Genomic DNA, 15153 nt, shown 5'->3' with positions numbered 1-15153 from the left:
AGGGGAACCTTTGTTTAGAGAGGATCTACTATGTGTCAGACCCTGTGCTGGCATGGGATGCGGTGGGGCTGATATGGAGATGGGGTAATTAGGACTATGGTACCACCACTACCTAGTAATGTGCTGGAGATGGTGATTCATCTTCTAGCTGAGTGCAGGTAAATGGGTGGGTAGGCAAGAAGAGGAAACTTGTTAGATGGTTTCTGTAGTAATTGTACAGGGAATCCTTCATTTGATCTTCCATGCATGTCCTTCCAGTGAGGGCAGCAGGGGCCACCGGAAAGTAAACTAACATGAAGGTCATGTTAGGTCATGGCGGCTACCTTAGAGCAGTGGCTCTTATACCATCGCTCCCCCAAACAATGCACATGCTTACAATTTACACTTTTTCCTAGGGCTTCAAGAATCCTTTCCAACCCCTTCATGAACCATGAATCCCTAGCTGAGAATCATAACCACCCTCCACACCCTCCCTAAGCCTGTCAAGAGGAGGGATCTTTCCACAAAAGATGTGGAAAAAAATTGGTAGTTTGATATCGAACAATTAAAGGATGAAAAATGGTCCTGATCATTAACCAGAATGGCCTGAAAGAGCTTCCACAACCGGGACTACGTTCTGCAGTCTATTTGGTCTATGTGAGTTTTTTTAAGATTTTTCCAACAGATGAAAAATTTCTAGCCGCTGATCCAGCAGGTACCCCTAAAGATTCCTGCTGTTGCCTCAGCCACAGCTTATAGGTGTAGGAACACTCCCTCCAGAGAAAACGGAATATTTCTCTTGCCTGTGTTTTCCTGTTGAACTGCCACCCATGCTGCCTCTCCCCCCAACTCCTCCCATTTGAGCCACGTCTCTCTTCAGACTGGAGTGTCCTGGCAAGCCTGCTGCTTTCTTCCTAGTCACTGCGTGGTGTCTGTCCTCTGCACCCCATGGAAAGTTCTCGCAAAGGGCAGCATAACCTCGCACCCACCAAATTCAAGCCCTCTTTTAAAGCCTTATCTGGAGTGTTCTTCTCCCAGACTCTGACCGAAACATCCCTGACCCCAATCCTACCTAATCTCTTCCATGGTTCCCCAGGGCAGACTCCAGTGTCTCTGAATTTTCTTGGTCTTTTCCTACTGGTCACAAAATGGCTGCCTTGTTTCATGTATTGTTTGTAATCAACACCGGACAAAGAAAGGACAGTGGGTCATTAATTTCTTTTATGCAAATTTAAGCAAAACTTTCTCAGAAGTTCTCCTCCCACCCCCTCCAACCCCGTGCTGATGACCCTCTCTTAGGTTACTGAGGCACATTTGAATCAAAATGAGGGTTCTGCAAGTATGGCAGATGAAAGGAGTAGATATTGGGTAGATTCTACCGCTTGCTGCGCAGCGTTCTCCGATTCATATCTCGCAGGCTGTCCACTATTTGGTGTCATCTGTACTATGTCTTGTTCATCTCCACACCTCCAATTCCTAACACAGCTTCATGGCCTCTACTCTGTCAAATAAAAATGTGAATCGATGAATGCCTGTCTGGTTTTAAGACTCTCACATCTAAATTAGTTTCTCTAAAAACATAATTAGTTTTATTCTTTTTACATCTCTCTTATGGTATGAAAGTCAATTCCTCATTATTACTTTTCCATTGAATTTTTAGGGGTAAAATTTAAAGTGCTAGAGTAATAATATTGACAAGATATGATAAAGATGAGGTCTAAAACTGGATGATAATAAGAGAAAATGGAGTCATAATAAGTTTGTTATCCTCCGGGTCATTCTAAGAAGAAATAAACTGAGTGCTAACACTAGTTTTCCTCTGATTTTTGTTGAAATCAGAACCAGGATTATGTAGATGCAACTTTGTCCAGTAATGTGCGTCAAGAAACTCTAGAAATCCAATGGCTATACAAGGTTGGGAATGGATTATAGTCTTGCTAAGAACCTAACTGACCAGATTCTGGTCATGACCTAAGCTTAGGCCTACATGCAGCACGGTGTGGAGCGGATTCCCCTGATTCAGGTGAAGAAGTCTGCCCCGAGCAGAGAGCAGCATTGCTTCAAAACACATGGGTGGTGGACCTGCTGAGGAGCTCGTTTAGGTGAACTCATCCCTGGTCATAGAATGAGCCTCTGGGACTTCAAGGCCAGTTCTAGTGCTATCTTTCCAAGTTATTCCTACAAATAATTCCCCCAACTCCACCTCTACCATCATCTTGTCCCAGCTAGAAATGGCCCCCTGCCTGGTCAGAGCACCTGTAGATGATTCTGCAATTAGCGTTCTAACATATGATGTGTCCTGATAGTCATTTGGGAATATTCTATCTTAGTGTGTGCCAGCTTGCCATAGGCATAGTTTCTTTAGAATGGCATGATTTTGTCCTCATCTAATCCTGTGGCACCAATTTTATGTCCTGTCTCAAACCTGGTCAATATCTTAGTTGTAATATTATACGGAAGTTTTGCTAAATATTACCATCAGGGACAACTAGGCAAAGTGTGCAACCTCTCTATTATTTCTTATAGTTGCATGTAAAGCTACAGTTAGCTTAATAGAAATTCCAAAAATTAAAAGAAAAAATTCTTCCTTGCCCTTTCTGTCTTTTGTTTCAGTCACTGGCATCACCAATCCTCCATCTAGTCATTGGGGTCTATCTATGGGGAGTCAGTTAACTTACCTTCCTCTCTGTTTTCTCTTCTGTAAAATAGGGATAATATTAGTGCCTACTTCATGGAGTTTGGGGGAATGTTGAATGAATTTATATTTATGAAGCACTTGGAAGCATGTTTAACTGTTAAATAAAGAAAAAATAAATAAAACATCTTGTCCTCAACCTTCTCTTTCTGTCCCAGATCCAGTAAGTTACTTAGTGCTTATAAATTCTTCTATGGTGTGTCTCTCAGATTCTCTGTTTTCACAGTCCCTCTGACAATTCAGACCTTCAGAGTCATCGACTCCTCTTACAGCTTTGCCAAGGGGGAGTTAGTTACAGCCCTTCTGCATGCTGTGGCTTCTCCTCTATTGTGCTCAACACTGATTTCCTGTTTCCTTTTTCTATCTCTTTTCCCCCACTGGACTAGAAGGTCCATACTGGAAGGCACCATCTCTTATTTTTCTTTGAAATTTCAGCTCCTAGAAAAATTCCTGATACAAAATAAGTGCTCAGTGAGTATTTCATGAATGAGTGCTAATTATGCAGGAATAAAACTGTGGAAAATTCTGAAAGAGATGGGAATACCAGACCACCTAACCTGCCTCTTGAGAAATCTGTATGCATGTCAGGAAGCAACAGTTAGAACTGGACATGGAACAACAGACTGGTTCCAAATAGGAAAAGGAGTACGTCAAGGCTGTATATGTCACCCTGCTCATTTAACTTATATGCAGAGTACATCATGAGAAACGCTGGACTGGAAGAAACACGAGCTGGAATCAAGATTGCCGGGAGAAATATCAATCACCTCAGATATGCAGATGACACCACCCTTATGGCAGAAAGTGAAGAAGAACTAAAGAGCCTCTTGATGAAAGTGAAAGAGGAGAGTGAAAAAGTTGGCTTAAAGCTCAACATTCAGAAAACGAAGATCATGGCATCTGGTCCCATCACTTCATGGGAAATAGATGGGGAAACAGTGGAAACAGTGGCTGACTTTATTTGGGGGGGCTCCAAAATCACTGCAGATGGTGATTGCAGCCATGAAATTAAAAGATGCTTACTCCTTAGAAGGAAAGTTATGACCAACCTAGAAAACATATTAAAAAGCAGAGACATTACTTTGCCAACAACGGTCCGTTTAGTCAAGGCTATGATTTTCCCAGTAGTCATGTATGGATGTGAGAGTTGGACTATAAAGAAAGCTGAGCACCAAAGAATTGATGCTTTTGAACTGTGGTGTTGGAGAAGACTCTTGAGAGTCTCTTGGACTGCAAGGAGATCCAACCAGTCCATCCTAAAGGAGATCAGTCCTGGGTGTTCATTGGAAGGACTGATGTTGAAGCTGAAACTCCAATACTTTGGCCACCTGATGCAAAGAGTTGACTCATTTGAAAAAACCCTGATGCTGGGAAAGATTGAGGGCAGGAGGAGAAGGGGATGACAAGGATGAGATGGTTGGATGGCATCACCGACTCAATGGACATGAGTTTGGGTAGGCTCCGGGAGTTGATGATGGACAGGGAGGCCTGACATGCTGCTGTTCATGGGGTCGCAAAGAATCAGACATGACTGAGCAACTGAACTGAAACTGAATCTCCTGGGAGCTAGCTCTTTTTATAATTTACTAGATTTGATCATTTGCAGTCATGGTAGACAATTATAACAGTCTCCAAATCTATAGCTTTGTGACCTTAGTGTTGGACAACCATGGAGACCTTGTGTGTGCCATAGATAAAGCCCTACAGATAAGCTTTCACTTTTCTTCTCCCATGAGCACATTGCCATGAGCTGCCAGGAAGCCTGTTAACTCCTGGACACAGCTCCATTCCCTGCGAGCCACATAAAGCATATAAAAGTTTGGTAAGAGTCTGGATCATGGAATGCACCCAGCTTCTGTAAATATTTGCTGAGTAACATGAGACCATGATCAGATTAGCACTTGGCATCCTCGCAAAGTAAAATAAGACTGTTATCCTCAGTTCCTGATGATGTTACCAATGCTATGCTTCAATATTTTATTCCTACATCCTCCCACAGAGTTGTTCAGTCATTGGTAAAAGGAAGTAGATGTTGTGTGTTATAAGCTGGATCACTTCTATGGAAAATATCCCTGAGATCAGAGGCAAATTTTGTAAAGTATTCCAAGAAATGTTCAGTAACAGGAATTTTACTGGAACTGGGAAGAGGGTTGGCAAAAGTTGCGATCTGGAGACTGCAAACCTGAACTTCCTTGGAGTCATTCATTATCTCTGCCTGAAGCCGTTGACCAAGATAATACTCTCCCTCTTCTCTGCACAAGCAAAGGAGATGGGCCTGACATCAATCATCATAATAGCTTCTGTCTATTAAGTACTTCTATGTGTCAGGTACTTTGTTAGGGGCTGGTGATTTAACAGCAACAATGATAACAGCTACCACTACTGAATATTTACTTTGTGCAACATGCATGTCGTAAGGACCTTACATAAATTACACCTACATGGCAGTGACCCAGCCACTGAGGGTCCATGTGTATTTTTCATTCATTTCGTGGCCTGAACTCGCCCACATACTTCAGTTTCTGAGGTCTCCCTGTCCTTTTCAGTGAGAACAGGGACCCCAGGCGTTTTCAGTACTAGGCAGCAAACCTCCAACTTAGCCAACTCCAACTTCATTCCAGCAGGCCAGTTCCCCAACAGCAAATGAAGAAATTCTTCAGACAGAAAAAGAACCGAGCACCGAGCATTCAGGATGGGATTTCTGGAAAGGTTCCACTTTAGGTTTAAAGGAAAACTTTGGAAATGATTAGTAAGTTATTTGGAACCTCAATATTTTAAAGTTTGAGAAGCTAACATACTGAGAAATTTAATTTAGATTTCCTTAACACGCTCTTTCATGATAAGAGAGCATTCAGTATATCAGTATATAAATGCTATGCAACAGGACTGCCAAATTGCAACACAGAATGGGAGAAATTTGTCATTTTGAAATGCTAAGGGAATTCTTACCAACGGCATTCTCATCTTGTGAAGCTATTATTTTTCTGAACTATAATATGATTTATAAATCTCTGCTGAGTTTTATACTTCTGATGGGAACAGGCTTGAAATGAAATGTATTTTCTCAGAATATAAAATTCTCCCAGGAGTTGACCAAATGAAGAATAAAAAGAAACATCTCCTGCAACCACGTTTTCTAATGTCTTGGTCTCTGCTGGCATATCTGTGGGTGAATGTTGGCCTTCAGAGTTCTGAACTCAGCTAGACTCTCTTCTCACTCCCCACACTTTCTTCCTGGGTGACGTCAGCCACTCTAAAAGCTTTGACCCTGACTTCTGCCCCAGTGATTCCCATATCCATCCTCCTCACCCTCCTCATATCTTTCCTGAGTTACACGTCCCTGTGTCTACCCACTGAGACCTTCGTCATGCCCTCCAGACAGTTCAACCTCAAGCTCTTTCCTTTCCAAACATCATTCCTTCTATTTGAATCCCAGGGTTGCAACAGTACTAGCATCTATAGAGATAAGATACAGTTCCTGCTCCTGGGAAGCTTATACTAGCGCAGGAGATAGAAAAGTGAACACACAATTATAAAAGGTCAGTAAGTGCTGGGGTAGGATTACCCCAAGGGGTTTTGGCTCTCATAGAAAGAGCTTGCAGTCCAGACATCATTCTAAGTAACATCTTTGTTGAGTATGTTAGGTAATTGAGGGGTGTGTGTGTGTGTGTGTGTGTGGTTTATATTGAAGAGTTGTGAGGAAAGATAGAGGAGTCTCATGGACAGGGGCCCAGAATGTGAGATCATGAAGACAGATTTGGGATATGGTTTGGGTAGGGTGCTCAGGAGGCACTGGACAGAAATAAGGCTAGACCACCAGGGCCTGACCAGAACAAGCCTTGTATCCCTCATTGGATCTGCACAGAGTTTGAAATCCAAAGTGCATGGTCCAGAGGGTTGACTCAGTTTGAGAATGGGGATGTATGCTTGCATTTTTATGGAGAGCTTCATGTTATCATGACCCAGGCTCCATGGAGACCCACTGAAGTCTCAGATCTCTACTGTGTGCGCCGTGAGATCCTAAAATACATCCCCCCAAAATCAATCTGAGGTTACATTTTATAAGAGTACTTTCCTCACAGTGCAGTTATACTCTTTATTCGTAATCATCTTTAATCCGTATAAGCACTCTGAGTCTCAAATAGACAGACCATGGGCTTTGGCAGTAGATGAAAGACTTCAAAACCTTGAGCATGTTACTTAACCTCCCTGCATCTCAGTCATTCTCGCCCATAAGATTAGGATGAAAGTAGCACAAACCCTCATCTTAGTCCCTCTGAAAATAAATGCAGTTTGATAAGTTTGCTGAACTTGACCTAAACTGATATGAATCTGTTCATAGATTTTATTTACTCTCTTAGAATGAGTATTCAAATATTTTGCTGCAGAAGATGGATTTGTTTGGTCATGGGGTTGTTAACGGCATATTGCCATCTTCACTTTCTAATATCTGAAAAACTCTGAACTCAGGAATACATCTAGCCCACGTGTTTTGATAAAGAATTTGAGGACCTGTAGTATATGTAAAGCATAAGATAATGTACATGAAGGACCTCCCTAGCACAATGAGTGGCACAAAACAAGGGCTCAGAAGTTACAGCTGTTATCAAAAAGAGGGCCACCTTGACTTTATAAAACAAGGTGAAAGAAACAGAACTATCTTAAAGAAAATATATTTTTCTATTTCTGGCCCCTCAGCTATTTATAAAGATAGTTTTGAAAACTCTGCAAGTGATGTAATTTTTCTAAGCATCATTTTTTCTGACATTAAATTGCTGTTGTTGTTGCTCAGTCATGCCCAGCTCTTTTGTGACCCCACGACCTGTAGCCTGCCAAGTTCCTCTGTCCATGGGATTGCCATTTCTGTCTCCAGGGGTTCTTCCTGACTAAGGAATCGAACCTGTGTCTCCTGCATTGCAGGTGGATTCTTTACCACTGAGCCACCAGGAAAACCTCACCTTTAAATCATAGGGAGGAAGACAATTCAGAGTGCCTGTTACAGACTCTCACAAAGACAGGTGATGGGAGATTCTGGGAGAGGAAACAGCACAGGTAAGGGAGTGTGGAGTGAAAGAAATGTTCAGAGAAGGAGGGATAAACTTCTCACAGTCTGGCACCCAGGGAGCATGGCACAAAATGCCAACAAATAAAGCTAGGAGGTGTTTGGGGGAAGTTTTATGAAAAGCCTTGAATACCATGGTAGGTTAATGTTTCATCCTGTAGATAAGGTGTTTTCAAATCATTTTATCAAGAGAATTTTATTGAAACGAAATTTTATTTGCATGGGAGCTCTGTATCTGCAACCCCACACAAATCTGTTTTTACTTTTTGGCTCAAATGCTCTTTTAAAAGGGCAAACCGGATCATCTCACTCCTCAGGGCACATTCCTCAAAGACTTCTCATCAAGCTTGGAGTAAAATGCCATCTCCCTTCACGGCTCTTGGTGATTTGGCCCTGCCCACCTTCCCAGCTCATCTCACACCTCCCTGGCTCACCAATGAGCCACAGCCCTCCCCAATCAAGGATCTTACAAAGGATGCCCTCATCTTTGCTCCTCCATCCCACTTGTCTAATTAGCTTCTACTCTGTGAAATCTAAGCACAGCCACCTTTTCTGTGAGGAGCCTTTCCTGGCTTGGTCAGGATCCCCTGTGTTACAGTTTCTCATACCCTGTGGACGTCTCCATTCATTACCTGAGGATTTGTTTGTTTGATACTTTCTCCCCACTATTCTGCCAACTCTGAAAATGGGAAGTGGCCCCATATGTCTTGTTTATGACAGTGTCCCTGTCCAATGCCTGTTCGCTAAGCACACCTCCAGAAACTATCTGCTATATGCTGGCCAAAAGCGAGTCATTTTTCAACCTCAGAATAGTCTTCCCAAATTCTAACTGTTGAAAATACACCAGCAGATACAACAGGAAGACAAATGGGAGAGGAGGGAGCTTTGGGTTGAAGTGAGGTTGGTTAAGTTGAAATGGTTGCAGCAAGAATGTGGGGTCTGGGGTATTTCCCACTAGGCCTACTGCTTGCCCGCCACAGGGCTCCCCGAGGCATTGTCCCTGTGGTAGGATGCTCCAGCTAACAGAAGGCTTTTTTTTTTATTTGACTTTGGGGTGAATGTTCTCCAGAGTGTTTTCTTGGCTTGAAGAAACTTTCTGCCTGATGGTCAACAGAATGGATAAATATTCACAGTAGCTTTGTGTCAACAGGAAGTATATTTCATTCATTTATTTCAACATCTCTTCTCTCTTGGGGTGGGACAGACTGTAAAAGACATCAGTAGGCTGGCCTCAATTTTATTCCTTTGTGTAAGACTGGGGGTAGAGTAGATATTTCTTTGGAAAGCCATTTGGCATAGGCCCAGACCATTGAGAAAACTGAGTCTGTGCTCAGCAGATCCATGCATACGTGGGCCCTTCCTGGGTTTGAAATCATGTGACATGAGGCAGCTTGTGTGACTCCCTGGTTCAGTGTGGTCAGCTGTGATGGAGTCAAGAGCTCCCTTTATCTGTTAAATAGGGCAAATCAAAGTGAAAATTGCCTTTTGATTGAGTAGCATGGCTGAAGAAAATCAATAGAAATGGTCCGAGGTCCACTGGCGCCATCTCAATGTTGTGCTGTAGACTTTTCAAATTGCTGGAACACCAGGTTTCAGGCCTGTTCAAGGGCAGCTGAAAATCAACAGTTGAGTGGGTAAAAGGAGATGTAATATGTCTGTGCAATCCTAGATTAAAGAGAAAATATATGCTGGCCAAATCAAGTCATTTTTCAACCTCAGAATATCTTTCCAAATTCTAAGATACTGTGTTCGAGTTTGACATGTTTAAGAGAGATGTAACAGCTGAAGTTGTCTTTGTTCAGACTGTAAGAGACAGTTTCGTCTAGACTTTCAGGAAAGATATAGAATGACATTTTGAGAACAAATCAAAATATATTTTTAAGGTTTTTTCCCCCTTCAGGAAGAGAATTTGACATGCTTTCCTGATTTGAATTTGGTTGATCTATAAATGGCCTCAGTAGTTTGATATAAAACTAGAGTAAATGAACCATTGAGAAAAGTTACTTAAAATGCTGTTAGTTCACTTTTCTGACTTAATATGAGTACCACCAACATCACCACAATAACTAATATTTATTGAGTGGTCTCTAAGTGTGTGCTGACTCTTGACATAAGAGTTCTTTCCTTAGTTCTCATAGCAATCTTCAGTTCAGTTCAGTTCACTCGCTCAGTCGTGTCTGACTCTTTGCGACCCCATGAATCGCAGCACGCCAGGCCTCCCTGTCCATCACCAACTTCCAGAGTTCACTCAGACTCACGTCCAACAACTCAGTGATGCCATCCAGCCATCTCATCCTGGGTCATCCCCTTCTCCTCCTGCCCCCAATCCCTCCCAGCATCAGAGTCTTTTCCAATGAGTCAACTCTTCGCATGAGGTGGCCAAAGTACTGGAGCTTCAGCTTTACCATCATTCTTTCTGAAGAAATACCACGGTTGATCTCCTTTAGAATGGACTGGTTGGATCTCCTTGCAGTCCAGGGGACTCTCAAGAGTCTTCTCCAACACCACAGTTCAAAAGCATCAATTTTTCGGCGCTCAGCCTTCTTCACAGTCCAACTCTCACATCCATACATGACCACAGGAAAAACCATAGCCTTGACTAGATGGACTTTAGTCGGCAAAGTAATGTCTCTGTTTTTGAATATACTATCTAGGTTGGTCATAACTTTTCTTCTAAGGAGTAAGCGTCTTTTAATTTCATGGCTGCAATCACCATCTGCAGTGATTTTGGAGCCCCCCCAAATAAAGTCAGCCACTGTTTCCACTGTTTCCCCATCTATTTCCCATGAAGTGATGGGACCAGATGCCATGATCTTCGTTTTCTGAATGTTGAGCTTTAAGCCAACTTTTTCACTCTCCTCTTTCACTTCCATCAAAGGCTTTTTAGCTCCTACTCACTTTCTGCCATAAGGGTGGTGTCATCTGCATATCTGAGGTTATTGATATTTCTCCCGGCAATCTTGATTCCAGCTTGTGTTTCTTCCAGTCCAGCGTTTCTCATGATGTACTCTGCATATAAGTTAAATGAGCAGGGTGACAATATACAGCCTTGACGTACTCCTTTTCCTATTTGGAACCAGTCTGTTGTTCCATGTCCAGTTCTAACTGTTGCTTCCTGACCTGCATACAGATTTCTCAAGAGGCAGGTTAGGTGGTCTGGTCTTCCCATCTCTTTCAGAATTTTCCACAGTTTATGGTGATTCATACAGTCAAAGGCTTTGGCATAGTCAAAAAAGCAGAAATAGATGATTTTCTGAAACTCTCTTGCTTTTTCCATGATCCAGCGGATGTTGGCAATTTGATCTCTGGTTCCTCTGCCTTTTCTAAAACCAGCTTGAACATCAGGGAGTTCATGGTTCACGTATTGCTGAAGCCTGGCTTGGAGAATTTTGAGCATTACTTTACTAGCATGTGAGATGAGTGCAATTGTGTGGTAGTTTGAGCATTCCTTTGCATTGCCTTTCTTTGGGATTGGAATGAAAACGGACCTTTTCCAGTCCTGTGGCCACTGCTGAGGTTTCCAAATTTGCTGGCATGTTGAGTGCAGCACTTTCACAGCATCATCTTTCAGGATTTGAAACAGCTCCACTGGAATTCCATCACCTCCACTAGCTTTGTTCATAGTGATGCTTTCTAAGGCCCACTTGACTTCACATTCCAAGATGTCTGGCTCTAGATTAGTGATCACATCATCATGATTATCTGGGTCATGAAGATCTTTTTTGTACAGTTCTTCCATGTATTCTTTCCACCTCTTCTTAATATCTTCTGCTTCTGTTAGGTCCAGACCATTTCTGTCCTTTATCGAGCCCATCTTTTCATGAAATGTCCCCTTGGTATCTCTAATTTTCTTGAAGAGATCTCTAGTCTTTCCCATTCTGTTCTTTTCCTCTATTTCTTTGCATTGCTCGCTGAAGAAAGCTTTCTTATCTCTTCTTGTTTTTCTTTGGAACTCTGCATTCAGATGCTTATATCTTTGCTTTTCTTCTTTGCTTTTCGCCTCTTTTCTTTCACAGCTATTTGTAAGGCCTCCCCAGACAGCCATTTTGCTTTTTTGCATTTCTTTTCCATGGGGATGGTCTTGATCCCTGTCTCCTGTACAATGTCACGAACCTCATTCCATAGTTCATCAGGCACTCTATCTATCAGATCTAGACCGTTAAATCTATTTCTCACTTCCACTGTATAATCATACGGGATTTGATTTAGGTCATACCTGAATGGTCTAGCAGTTTTCCCTACTTTCTTCAATTTGAGTCTGAATTTGGTAATAAGGAGCTCATGATCTGAGCCACAGTCAGCTCCTGGTCTTGTTTTTGTTGACTGTATAGAGCTTCTCCATCTTTGGCTGCATAGAATATAATCAATCTGATTTCGGTGTTGACCATCTGGTGATGTCCATGTGTAGAGTCTTCTCTTGTGTTGTTGGAAGAGGGTGTTTGCTATGACCAGTGCATTTTCTTGGCAAAACTCTACTAGTCTTTGCCCTGCTTCATTCCGCAATCTTAGGAGAGAGCTATTATTATTAACACCAGTTTTCCACTGAAGAAGCCAAGCCACATGGAGTTGAGGGCACACCCCCAAAGCCACACAGCTGTAGGTGGACCAACAGAAATCTGACGTCCCCCAGACTTGCCCTCCTCACCACGTGCTGTGTCTTCTTTCCCCACAGGGCTAGCATCGTGCAGAAACGCATCATTTATTTTCAAGATGAAGGCTCTCTGACCAAGAAACTTTGTGAACAAGGTAAGGAGGTATGGGTGTGTGGACTGGAGAGGACCTGATAAATGGAAGGTGGCTCAATCAGTCTAAGCATTCGGCCGCAGGAATTAAGGCAGTTGGGTTTTCTGAGTTCCTCTGGGTTCTGCTTCCTCACGTAGTTCCAATTTTTAATCTAGCTGTGTGCTGTGGATAATTGGATCTGCCTTAAACTCTAATTACTCAGCTTGATTCCCTGGGTAGGAGATAATATACCTTATATTGGTGTCGTCGTCTCGTTATTTGTGTGAAACAGTGATTATTCTGAAGAGATTCCTTGGAATAATTCACAGGACTTAATTAAGGAACACACAATTGTGTACCTCTAAAAAGTCTGTAATGGTTTTCTGGAATAATCACTAGCGGGAACTTGTGGGTCACCCAGGCAGGATGAGTGGATTTTCTCTAGGGAACAGGAATGCCAAGGGGGCTTTGATTTTGTGACCCTCACCTCATCTAGGGATCTGGTCCTTGGATGTGCAGGCATCCTTAGCACACAATCAGTGGTTACCTTCAGTCCTACATGACACTGTAATGTAGAGTACCGTGCCTCCTAGTACATAGTAAATATACATATATGTACATGTGTGTATATACACATCTACATACACATAAATATGCTCATACCTACAATTATTTATTATACATGTGTGTATGTTAGCTATTGTTATCAACACCCCAGGGCTTATTTATTAATTTACCATGAAAAATTAAGATTTTAAACATCTAAATGTGTTAGAAGTCATTAAAGAACTAAATAAAAGAGGAAAATGTGCTGAAATTGTACATCTTCATGCTCTTTTTTCTATTAATTTGTGCAGACTTTTTATTTACCTTTAGAGCAATTCACGGTTTGAGAAGAAATCAGTCTATCATGGTTTGAGACGAAATCATTCTATTTCTAGCAAATCATAAGCTACTAAGAAAAAGAGAAGTTGGTAAATGTCCTCTAGGAAAATAATAGTAGCTAATTTGTTTGTGCTTGTTGTATGCCAGGCACCATTCTAAGTACTTCACATGCCTTAATCATGTCATCAGCACAACAATCCTATGTGGATTACATCATCCCTATTTTACAGATGAGAAGCCTGAGCCATGAAAAGTTTAAATAGCTCACTCAGCATCAGACAGCTCATGAGGAGGTCACAGTTTGAACCTAGAAGCCAGTGCCCTAACCATTGCATTTCTATCAAAGTGCTATTTCCCAGTTCAGTAGCTTGGGTTGTTGCTTTGGGTAGATCAAAACCTAGGTCTCCCTATGGGTGAGCTGAAAAGAGCCTATGGGTGGGCAGAAAATAGGTCGTACATGGAGGACTGCTTGGAGAGCATGGAAGGAGCTAAAGGGGAAGAGTTGGCTGCCCAGCATCAGGTCATGCCTGTCAAAGGGGCGAGAGAGCTGAACCTGTGGGCCAGTGCCCCAGGCAGCTTCCAGGTGGGCATCACTATGCATGGATATTGGGGTTTTCCTTCCCTGTGTTTCATAGTCCACAGATTTGCTTAACCTTCACCCAAACCCAGAACATCTCAGCTCTTGAGGCTCTTGGTTTCTAATGGACAATCCAGTCCCTGCCAGGCTTGCATGTGATGACATCCAGGTCTCGGGGTATAGAGCTGTGGCTATTCTAGCTCACCTCTTGGTTGGCTAATCATGGCCACCGTGGTGCAGTTTTGTTAGTTTGACTTTCACAGGACAGCCTTATTTCCCAGATTTGAGGATTCCTAGAATACACTGCACTGTCAGCCTCGTGTATTGACAGCAACCAACAGCTAAAGTGCACTTTCCAAAGCCTCAGCCCTGATGTTGTGAAAGCCTTGTCTAAGTTACGAATATGCTACCATTGTGCAGATAAGCATCAATGAAGAGGCACTGCAAATCTCTATTGGTTACTTCTGAAGCAGAGAGCCTACCAAAATGACTAAGCATAAGTCTGTATAAAAAGACCTCTTTCCCACAGCAACTTTGTGGACAAAAAATGACCCAGGAAGACCTGGGCTGTAGGATCGTGAGTTGCAGTTGTAGATGATTCCTGGAGATAGCAGACTCATAAGGTAATCCATCAGTTAGCAAAGCAGATCCCACATAGAAAGTCTTTAAGATACAACCATAGAGCAAAGGGATTCTCTCCAACTCTTTCATTAAAGTATTCGCACTTTTGTTGAGTCAAATCAAATCTATCAAGGAAAGAGAGAAGCTATTGTCTGTTTCTTTTCCCCAGTTAAAGCTATTAATCCATAGGGGAAATCTAAGAATTGCACAGATTAAAAGCAATGGTAATTATTTTTCAAAAGAGGCATGAAACATTAAGTTACTTACAATTAAAAGCAGAAACATAAAATATTCCAAAAGGTGACCTATAATAAACAAATGTGCACATATGCTCACTTTAAGACCATGTCACAGACAAGGGAGAAAGAGGAAAAGGTGAAGGGAAAAGCAGAGATGAGAGAAGAATGTAGATAGAGAAGGGATAATCAGCAAGGGAAGAGAAACAAAAATAAGACCAGAGAGACGTGCCTGGTGGTCCAGTTAAGACCCCATGCTGCCAGTGCTAGAGGTTCCCAGATTCCCTCCCTGGTCAGGGGACAAGATCCTATGTGTCTCAAACAAGACCCAGTGCAGCCCTCCCCAACTCCCACCCCCCGCACCCGCCGCCACGAA

At 42.4% G+C, this 15153-nt stretch overlaps 1 protein-coding gene across 1 annotated transcript in view; it reads left to right on the top strand.

Annotated features, from left to right (window-relative positions):
* Positions 1-15153, top strand: part of SPON1 (spondin 1) — a 314010-nt gene that overhangs the window by 120204 nt on the left and 178653 nt on the right. Inside the window, exon 4 of the mRNA XM_040258315.1 lies at positions 12409-12482. Within this exon, the coding sequence (XP_040114249.1) occupies positions 12409-12482 (74 nt within the window). The remainder of the gene's footprint in view (positions 1-12408; positions 12483-15153) is intronic.

The sequence above is a fragment of the Oryx dammah genome, unplaced genomic scaffold, assembly GCF_014754425.2.
Source record: "Oryx dammah isolate SB20612 unplaced genomic scaffold, SCBI_Odam_1.1 HiC_scaffold_17, whole genome shotgun sequence".
Classification (NCBI taxonomy): domain Eukaryota; kingdom Metazoa; phylum Chordata; class Mammalia; order Artiodactyla; family Bovidae; genus Oryx; species Oryx dammah.
This window is presented reverse-complemented; position numbering and strand designations above follow the sequence as displayed.